Source organism: Oreochromis niloticus, linkage group LG14, assembly GCF_001858045.2.
Source record: "Oreochromis niloticus isolate F11D_XX linkage group LG14, O_niloticus_UMD_NMBU, whole genome shotgun sequence".
Classification (NCBI taxonomy): domain Eukaryota; kingdom Metazoa; phylum Chordata; class Actinopteri; order Cichliformes; family Cichlidae; genus Oreochromis; species Oreochromis niloticus.
Genome location: NC_031979.2, coordinates 29,885,800 through 29,896,565, shown reverse-complemented (window position 1 = coordinate 29,896,565; position 10,766 = coordinate 29,885,800). Strand labels below are relative to the sequence as shown.

At 45.0% G+C, this 10,766-nt stretch overlaps 1 protein-coding gene across 1 annotated transcript; it reads left to right on the top strand.

Moving 5' to 3' along the window:
* Nucleotides 1-3,920: 3,920 nt before the first annotated feature.
* Nucleotides 3,921-9,036, top strand: LOC109204966 (putative nuclease HARBI1). Its single transcript, XM_019367226.1, has 3 exons — nt 3,921-4,149; nt 4,456-5,289; nt 8,506-9,036. The coding sequence occupies exons 1-3, from the start codon at nt 4,021-4,023 to the stop codon at nt 8,710-8,712; spliced, it is 1,170 nt and encodes a 389-aa protein (XP_019222771.1). The 5' UTR covers nt 3,921-4,020; the 3' UTR covers nt 8,713-9,036.
* The last annotated feature ends 1,730 nt before the right edge of the window (nt 9,037-10,766 follow it).

Here is a 10,766-nt window from a genome sequence, read left to right as displayed (position 1 = left end):
GATCAGCGCCGGAGAAGCGCCCGATAAGACATCGCGAACCCTTCCTGGCCATCCTGTGTAGATGTTAGTGAAAATGTTGGGAAGACAACATTGGAGAAACGTGAACATTTTATTTGTACTGTAGATTTATAATTGTGAAATTGGTTCGCCATGTATGCGCTGACTCCACAGACAAGGTACGAAAATATATCAGGCTAAGTCAATAGCGGTTGGTCTTCAGGGTTTTATTTGTTATTTCATACGGGTCCACATTTCCAATGCACGCTATTTTTGCAAGTACCATGTCTTTGCATCCGGACGCAATCTGACTCTATAAAGTCCTTTTTCTTATGAGCTGCTTTTAAGTATGGTTCGTAGCAATCTTCCTTCCAACACAGTGTGTTTGTTTTGATTCGTGACCTGCTAAATTGGTACCACGGTCCCACAATGCATTGCGGCCTGACGTCAACTCCAAAGCCCTATAACTGATTTTATAAGTCTCAAATTTTACGTTTGAGACTTTTAAAATAGTAATGATAATTCCATAATTAAAATTAGACGAGCCACGAGCCACGAGCCACATGCCGGCAAAGTTATGTGACATTAGCGATGTTTGTACTTTCAGCGTTTACTTTGTTTTAAAGCCTTTACTTTAAAATATACGCCGTTCGATAGTTGACCTTAATCTTACAGAGAATCTGATGATTTTGTGGATAATTAAAGTCAGTCATATATCCACAAACACAACAGGCTGAAAGTCAGTGATGCTGCTCGGTTTGCAGTCCTGAATATCACGGCACAAGCAGGATTCACTGCACTGTTAATGTTAGCTATGTTATATTGCTGCCTCTGTTCGGTGGTGTCGAGCCAAACGGACTTTAACGTGTGTTTGAACGAGTTGACGGTTCACTCGTTAAGCTGAAAGAAAGATGCTCTAATCACAGGAGTCACGCATGTGTCCACTGTACCATCTGGGAACTCTTCTTGTTTAGCACTCGTAATAACACAAACACTAAATCCTCCTTCTCTTGTGCTGTTTTGTAGCAGTGTATACACCTGAGACTGTCACCTGTCTGTCTGTCCTGCACTCTCTCTCTTTTTCTTTTTCTCTGATTGTGTAATAAAAGTATGAACATGTATTTATAAGTTACACTTGTGTTTGAATCCTGCAGCTTATCACGCATTTGATTTCCATGTGTGACAACTGCAAGTGTCCAGAGTGAGGACAGACTGAGGGACCCACTGCTGCACATCATCTGTGAGGCTTTGCACCCCTGATGATCCACCAGGACAAACTCAGCAGTGTGTGAGGAAGAGGAGGAGGAAGAGCCAGCAGCAGCTGACAGATGGAGAGAATAGACAGACTGTTCCCTGTTTGTGAAGGACTGCTAGAAAAGTTTAAAATAACTAATTGTCTGTCCTGAATCAGTCTTATTAGGTAATGTTCAAATAATGTTATCATTCCAGTGTTTTCAGTGTGGGAGAAAGTACTCAGGGCCTTCAAGTTAAACACTATGAAAGGCAGCAACAAGTTTCATATTCAGAAACCTAAAGTATGTATCAGCAGCAGAATGGACCTAAAAATAAATGTTTGTTTCAGTTCTATGAAGCTTTGAGTATTTTGGATTAGTAGTACTGCTGTGTTTGTTGCATCATATTGCTGTAATTGTTTATATGGTTTATATATTCTGAGGTAACTTGATCTATAGTGTTACATCATATTTTATAAGGATGTTATGTGTTTGTACACTTTCTGCCCAGTTTGACCCATTTAGCAGAAGTCAGCCTGTTTAAGGCTCTGATATCTATTCTGTATGACTTAAAGCAGTTATGACATGGTCTGATTTTCTCACCCAATAAAGGAATATTTCATATATCAGTCTGATCTTCATTCTATCAGAAACAGTTATCACAGCTCGTACATTTTCTTTTTACACATATATGTAAGCATTGAGCCAAATTTAGTAATGCCAACACATTAAAAGAACAATATTTGTCTCTTATATATAATACATCTATAGATGCACTGTCAGAGATACTTGTCTTTGAGTGAAGATTTAAGGTGATAGGAAATATAAATAAATGCAACTTGAATCTTTACTGAAGCTCAGTATTTGACACGGAGTTCAAATTCACTGCTGTAATAACTAATAATGATTAATATAATATGGCCAATATTATAGTTATTATATTTACATTACCAAAGTGAGATGACTTTAGTCTCATGAACAACAGTAGGTAATTGTTATTTACTAGCTAATCTTAAAATGACTGTTCAGTACAGAAATGAAGCCCAACAATCATGTTTTACAGTCCTGTGGTCTCTGCCTCAGATACTTATCAAATCACACAAAGCTCATGTAGAAACAAAATATGTTCTCCTTCATTTCTGTCAAACAAAGCTGTATGAAACGTTTCCAGCTGTTAGTATCATGGTTGCTAGGCAACCTGGGCAGCGCAACGGAGGCTAGACCGTCCCATTTCACAAGCCTACAAGCCTCGCACTTCCGGCCTTAGCAGTCTTTGAGTACGCAGCCCTTGAGGACCGTTAAGGCTGCGTACTAGTGGTGGGCGGATCGATCCAAATATCGATAGTATCAATCCCAAGTCGGGATCGGTATCGGATCGATACTAGCCTGGTTAGATCGATTCTTTACTTTGAGTTCTGCTTGCTTGCTACGCTGTGCTTTCGGCAAAAATGAAACAGCTAGGTTGCTGGACTTGCCGCTCCTGTGACAGCAGAGAGCAGGCACACTTTGCTCCCCCCCCCTTCTTATGTTTCGGTGTTGCGCTGACACGTCACATGACTTAGACACTTTGGGGGTTGTTAAGTTGTTTACATATTAATAATATATATTGTTTTTGTTGTTGAGAATTTTAATTGTCATTTTTGTATTATAGTTTATCAACAGTATTTGTTTTAATTTGTTTACTGGTTTGCGTGCACTTAAGATTTAGAAGGAAAAAAAAAGAAAAAAAGATCGCCACCACGGCAGACCCGATGGTATTTTCATGCTTCGCGCATCATTTATTCTTACAATAATCCCACGGTTGCTGTAATAGTACATTCAACGGCTGCAGCTCTCACGCTGGCAGCCGTACACATCACCACCACCAAACCTGCAGCGGCATCGCAGAACACACCCTGCCACATACCCCCGCGCCTCCAGTGGAAGCCCGGGAGCTGGCCTGATGGCCACCCATATGGCAAGCAGAGGCGGCGGAGCAGGAGTGGAAGTGAGCCAGGGCTCAGAGGCAGCTGGGCAGACGGCCGAAGCGGACAGCATGCCGCCCTCAGGCAGGACCCCCGCGCACCTCGACCTCCATCTCCAGCTTGGCAGGTCCCGCTGGCGCGCCAGCCTCCGGCTCACCCCGAGCCGCGCGCTGTCCACCCTTACAGTGATCACACGGTTGCTGTAACAGTAGCCTACATTAAACGGCTGCAGCCCTCCTGCTGCCAGCTATACACATCAACACCAAAAACAACAACAGCACAATCAGCGCACAGGTTTTAAACCAGTGAGGCATGATTGTAGATGCAATGAAGGTGAGTCCATCTCACCTGCAGCAGCATCGCAGACCACGGCTGCCACAATAATAAAGCATTTTTTATTTAATTATAAATTAATTATTTCTCCTAATTATGTCCTGGATTTTAAGTAATTAATAATACAAAAGGAAAAATCACAAAAAACACTTAAGGTCATGAAAATTAATTGCGATTTAGCAATTCAATGAGGCATCCACCTTATTTATTGAAAAGTATCGGTATCGGTATTGGTATCGGCGATACTGGCCCGTATTTACTTGGTATCGGATCGATACCAAAATATGCAGTATCGCACACCACTACTGCGTACTTTAAGGCTGCAGACCCTAGCTGTGTCCAAATTCATGGGCTGCATCGCGGCCGGGTCCTCAGGAGGTCGGGTAGTCCGGAAGTAAACAGCTGTGAAATTGGACTGTCTAGCCTTCTCGATCTACTCCCGCCCTTAATTCAGAGTATTTCCGGTTGTCAGCGCCACGGCACGAAAATCGAAAATGGACCCCGAAATCCTGCTCCGTTTTTTGTGTTCATTTTTAATTATCAACGAGCTAAGAAAACTGTGTCGCGGTCGTCATCGCCGGCATGTTTTGTACTCCAGGCTCATCAGAGAAAATCATATCCAGGTAAAACTATTAATCTAGACGCATTTAGGAATTACTTAGCTAGTTTTATGGATAATTTCAGTGACTGGATGACGGCGGTCATTCAAAATATATGAACAAAATCTCTTAGAAAACGTTCACAAAAAAGCTTTGAGTTCACAAAAAAGCTTAGCTAAACAGATGAAATGTATAAAATGTTATTTCTCAGTGTTAGCATATTTTACTCAAGCTTAGTAATCAGAATAATGCTTTGATGTCATAAAATAAATGAAGTCATACCTTTCTATTAAAACTGTTTATGCTGTTCTCCACCTTTTCCTTAACCAGACAAGGCCGTTGTACTGCAGGATTAACCAAAGTGTACCAGTCCTGGACCATTTTTTTAGCCAGGAGGATCCCAGGCCTGATTTTCGGCTAAGCAGGGAGTCTCTGGCAGTGTTGTTAAATCTCCTGAACCAGGATCGGCGGCATGGATGGGGTGCCACAATTGAGATCCTGGTGTTTCTTTTCTGGTTGGCAAGTGGAGCATCCTACAGGGTGGTCTCAAGAGTGTTTGGGATGCCTCGTTCCACTGTCCACTACATCGTCCACCGAGTCACGAAAGAGGTGTTGGCCATTCGCTACCTGGTCATCCACCTCCCAACAACCCCAGAGGACCTGGAGGTAGTGTTCCGTGGGTTTGCAGGGCTGGCACGCCACAGAGCCTTTATGAAAGCGGTGGGTGCAATCGACGGCTGCCACATACGCATCAAGTGTCCAAGTGGCCCTGATGGTCAGTGCTATAGGAACAGAAAACTGTTTCCATCAATCATCTTGCAGGCGGTTTGTGACCATCGGGGCCGCTTCATCGACACATACGTGGGCTGGCCTGGGTCGGTGCATGATTCCAGGGTGCTCCGCCACAGCCCACTGTACAGTCAGTCAGTCTACCCTCCTCCAGTGCATTTCATCCTCGCAGATGGAGGGTACCCATGCCTCCAGCGTCCACTCCCCCTCATCACACCCTACAAGAGGCCAGTCCAAGGTGTGGGAGCCCAGCGCTTTAACAGCCATCATTCCAGGGCACGCTCCATAATAGAGCGTGCTTTTGGGATGATGAAGAGCAGGTTCAGGGCCATCTTCCTGCAAGCGCTGGAGGTGCACCACACCTTTGTACCTCATGTAAGTGACCACCCAATGTCAAATTAATTGTGTATGTATGTGTGTATATACATATATATGTATATATATATATATATATATGTATATATATAGCGTAGTGGTTAAACTACACGCCTTTGGAGCAGAAGATCGCAAGTTCGATTCCTGCCTGGGGCGTCTGTATCCAGTAAGGGTCCTAAGGCTAGACCCCCTATGCTAAAGTGAGCCTACCGCAGACATGAGCGAGACAGATAAATATGAAGGCATGCCGGCTCGGACGTCGCCCGGATCAACAAGGTCCGCGTCAGGTGTTGAGGAACCAGGGCACCCTGACGACAAGTGGGCTACTGGAACAAGAAGGCATCGGTGGGCAAGAGACGAAAACAGGGCGAATACCTACAACCACGATTACCGACACTAACAAGCTGATCTACACTACGGCAGCAGTGATCAGTGAGATGCTTGGCTACAAGTTGAACAGCCACAAGGGCAGTACCCTCCATGGAGAAGGAGGCTAGAGGGCAAGATCAAAGTAGCACGAAGGGAGGTTAGCCAACTAACGGAGTTGCAGAAAGGCGCGACAAAGAAGGTGCATAAGAAATACAGCAAGCTGTCCATACCTGAGGCCTTGGAAACTGCCAAGCAAAGACTCACAGCCTTGGCCAGCCGCTTGAGGAGGTACACCAGAGAGATAGAAGGCAGGAGAATAAACCAGCTGTTCTCCACAGAACCAGCAAAGGTGTACTCTCAGTGGCAAGGGAACAATAACAGAACAGCACCACCAAGGCTGGAGACGGAGCAATACTGGAAGAGCATATGGGAGAAGGACGCAACCCATAACGGCAATGCTCAGTGGCTAGTGGATCTGAGGGCAGACCATAGCGACCTCCCTGAACAGGGTCCAGTAACCATCACAGTGGCAGACATCCAAGAAAGGGTCTCCAGTATGAAGAGTTGGACAGCACCAGGGCCCGACATGGTTCACGCCTACTGGCTGAAGAAGCTGACTGCACTCCACGAGCGTCTGGCAGCACAAATGAACCAGCTGCTAGTTAACGAGAGACACCCGGAATGGCTAACCGAAGGTCGGACGGTCCTGATCCCCAAGGACCCCAAGAAGGGACCGGTCCCATCCAACTACCGACCAATAACCTGCCTCAGTACTACATGGAAGCTCCTGTCAGGCATCATATCGGCTAAGATGAACAGGCACATGGGTCAATACATGAGCGGGGCACAGAAAGGGATTGGCAAGAATACCAGAGGCGCAAAACACCAGCTACTGGTAGACAGAACAGTCAGCCGAGACTGCAAGACCAGACTGACCAACCTGTGCACAGCCTGGATTGATTACAAGAAGGCCTATGACTCAATGCCCCACAGCTGGATACTGGAATGCCTAGAATTGTACAAGATCAACAGGACCCTAAGAGCCTTCATCAGGAACTCAATGGGAATGTGGCACACAACACTAGAGGCCAACTCCAAGCCCATAGCACAAGTCACCATCAAGTGCGGGATCTACCAAGGAGATGCTCTGTCCCCACTGCTGTTCTGCATAGGCCTGAACCCCCTCAGTGAGATCATTAACAAGACTGGCTACGGATACCGACTACGGAACGGAGCGGTTGTCAGCCACCTCCTGTACATGGATGACATCAAGCTGTATGCCAAGAGTGAACGAGACATCGATTCACTGATACACACTACCAGGCTATACAGCAATGACATTGGAATGTCATTCGGGCTGGAGAAGTGTAGTCGGATGGTAACAAAGAGAGGGAAGGTAGTCAGAACTGAGGGGATTGAACTACCAGAAGGCAACATTGCAGACATAGAGGACAGTTACAAGTACCTGGGGATCCCACAGGCGAATGGGAACGATGAAGAGGCCGCTAGGAAAGCTGCAACCACCAAGTACCTGCAGAGGGTCAGGCAAGTCCTGAGGAGTCAGCTGAACGGTAAGAACAAGATCCGGGCCATCAACACCTACGCCCTGCCCGTGATCAGGTACCCTGCTGGGGTAATAGGCTGGCCAAAGGAGGAGATAGAAGCCACTGACATCAAGACAAGAAAGCTCCTTACCATGCATGGAGGGTTTCACCCCAAGTCTAGCACCCTGAGGTTGTACGCTAAGCGGAAGGAAGGGGGCCGGGGACTGGTGAGTGTCAGCACCACAGTCCAGGATGAGACAAGAAACATCCACGAATACATCACGAAGATGGCCCCAACTGACAGCGTGCTCAGTGAATACCTCAGGCAGCAGAAACCCAAGAAAGAGGAGGAAGGCGAGGAACCATCATGGAAGGACAGGCCCCTGCACGGTATGTACCACCGGCAGATAGAGGAGGTGGCTGATATACAGAAATCCTACCAGTGGCTGGACAAAGCTGGACTGAAAGACAGCACAGAGGCACTAATCATGGCAGCACAAGAACAAGCTCTGAGTACAAGATCCATAGAGGCTGGGGTCTATCACACCAGGCAAGACCCCAGGTGCAGGCTGTGTAAAGATGCCCCAGAGACAATCCAGCACATAACAGCAGGGTGCAAAATGCTAGCAGGCAAGGCATACATGGAGCGCCATAACCAAGTGGCCGGCATAGTGTACAGGAACATCTGTGCCGAGTATAACCTGGAAGTCCCGAGGTCAAAATGGGAGATGCCCCCAAGGGTGGTGGAGAATGACCGAGCTAAGATCCTGTGGGACTTCCAGATGCAGACGGACAAAATGGTGGTGGCTAACCAACCGGACATAGTGGTGGTAGACAAACAGAAGAAGACGGCTGTAGTGATCGATGTAGCAGTTCCGAATGACAGCAATATCAGGAAGAAGGAACACAAGAAGCTGGAGAAATACCAAGGGCTCAGAGAAGAGCTCGAGAGGATGTGGAGGGTGAAGGTGACGGTGGTCCCCGTGGTAATCGGAGCACTAGGTGCGGTGACTCCCAAGCTAGGCGAGTGGCTCCAGCAGATCCCGGGAACAACATCGGAGATCTCTGTCCAGAAGAGCGCAGTCCTGGAACAGCTAAGATACTGCGCAGGACCCTCAAGCTCCCAGGCCTCTGGTAGAGGACCCGAGCTTGAAGGATAAACCGCCCGCAGGGGCGCGCTGGGTGTTTTTTTATATATATATATATATATATATATATATATATATATATATACATATATATATACATGTGTATATGTATGTGTGTGTATGAAAGAATAATGTGTGTATGTATATGACTACAGGTAATAACAGCATGTGCCATCCTCCACAACATTTGCCTCAGTGCTGGCGACATTGTGGCTCCTGAGGATGAACCTGAGGAAGATGGAGCAGAGGATGATGAGGGGGATGCTGGATTGGAGGCAGTCAGTGGTGCTCTGTGGCGGGACCAGCTGTCTGCTGAGGTGTCTGCCCTGGAGGAGGTACCACCAGACCATGACTACTGTTAACAGGCAAGTAAACATTTATCTAAGCATCTTTTTTAATACCACTTTTTCAAACTGTTGTCTGCTACAGAGTCACAAGTATTATACTAGTAGTGAATCCACTTTCTCTGGTTTGCATATTTCTGAAAAACCTCTTAGTGGTGTGGCAACCGTCGATTAAGTCAGCCCTGCAAACCAGTGGATGGACGATGCCGTGGACAGAGGGAGGAAGCATCCTAAAACTCTCTTTGCAGACCACCCTGTGCGATTCTCCACTTTCTGACCAGAAAAGACAAACCACGCTTCACAGTCGCAGCACCCCATCCATGTCTGATCTTCCTTCAGCAAATCCAGTAACACTGCCAGAGATTTTCTGTTTGTGTGATCTTTCAAACTATATTTTTAAGAAAACGGTCCAGGAACAGGTCACTTTGGTTAATCCTGTGTGAAAATTTGTAAATATTTGTACATATTTTTCTTTCTCTGACTAAAATTCATGTTTTATAGATATTCTTGTTTTATTGTTATTTACCTTTAAATGTCAATAGAAAACTCTTCAAAGTTTGATTATGTTCATACATGTTAAAAACAACTGTAAATAAAATGAATTCAGTGAAATTTGTTTTCATCAATTTATTCATAATGAAAAACTTAAAATAACACATAGAAAAAAGTAAGAAATGTATTCAAAAAAAGAATATCTGAAGGCACAACCAATTTGGGAACTAATTTTCATTAATCAAAATAAACTTTTAGTATGACATAACAAATAGAACAAAGTAAGAACATTATCTGAATATATTTTTAACTTATTTAGGAACTAATCTTTCTAGTATGGAAAAAAGTCTGTCCATCCTGTCCCTGCTCTCCTGTTCTCTCCTCTCCTCAGCCTCCCTTTGGTACTGCATGTCCTCTTTGATGAGCTCAAGGAGCTCATCCCCCCTTTCCCTTCTCCTCATCCTTCCAGTTGTTGCTGGCTGACCTCCTTCCTCATCTGTCTCCTCTTCCCTCTCGCTTTGGTCACCCACTGCTGTACTTGGCCGTGGAATGTCCTCAGGGAGAGAGGAAATAAGGACAGGGGGCCTAATGGAAGGCCTCTGTCCCATCACCTCATCCATGAGGCCAAACCAGGACCAAGTAGCAGCAGTAGGCTTCCCACTGACTCCCTCACCTGACCCTGGACACTTGCAATCCTAAAGGCAGAGGAAATCAGAAATGACAGACAAATATAAACAATACAACTTTTAGTAAATGTACATTTATTAAATTTCATTCTTAAAAATTATCTTCTTGACAGCACACATACTTTGTATCTTTTCTTTAAGTTGTCCCACTTCTTTTTGGCCTGCAAGGGGGTGACTTTCCCTTGCAGGCCTATCTTCTTGAGAATAGTCCTGATCGCACACAAAAAAATAAGAGAAGAGAGAAAACCATAACAACTATGATAATCCCTAAATCCAAAAGTTTTCACAGCAGAACACAAGAGGAATATTGTCTGGACATCACAGCTTCTGTACAGAATGAGGGTTATTGAAACCGTACTCAGATGAATATGATGTGTAAATTGATTTATTCGTGTACCTCCATCCCACAGTTGCTGAATTTTTTACCCCGGTGAAGAGGTGATCATTTTCTCCTCTAGTTTTAATGAAGTCTGCCGTTTGCTCTTTGGTCCCTATAAACATATCACAAAAAAGTTGATTGGGAAAAATGTAAGCGGCAATGAAAAACCGCGGGACCCACCATACAAGCTAGTTTACAGACACTTTTTATGAAGATTGTTTAAATAAATATTACAAGTCTATGCAAATTCACAACCCTAACAACATAACTGCTATAAAAATTTAACTTTTATACCACCAGATTTTCATATACTTACATTTAAAAGTGTATTTGTCTCCCGGTTTATCTTTTTGTGCCGCCATCGTTACGTGAATGAAGTTCTGTGCAATGAATTCTGGGCTGGCTAGCTATCGAGCTGGTGGGGTGACAGACGTCACCGAAAACGTCGAAGCACTTCTGCAAATATGCGATATCTTGACAAACTGAGCAGATATTTGAAGTTTACACACCCACAT

Bases quoted from the DNA above. Each gene is read 5' to 3' on its own strand.
- LOC109204966 (XM_019367226.1), top strand. From the start codon at position 4,021: ATGGACCCCGAAATCCTGCTCCGTTTTTTGTGTTCATTTTTAATTATC. The intron at 4,150-4,455 runs GTAAAACTATTA...TTCCTTAACCAG, and splicing joins TCAGAGAAAATCATATCCAG to ACAAGGCCGTTGTACTGCAG. The intron at 5,290-8,505 runs GTAAGTGACCAC...ATATGACTACAG, and splicing joins ACCACACCTTTGTACCTCAT to GTAATAACAGCATGTGCCAT.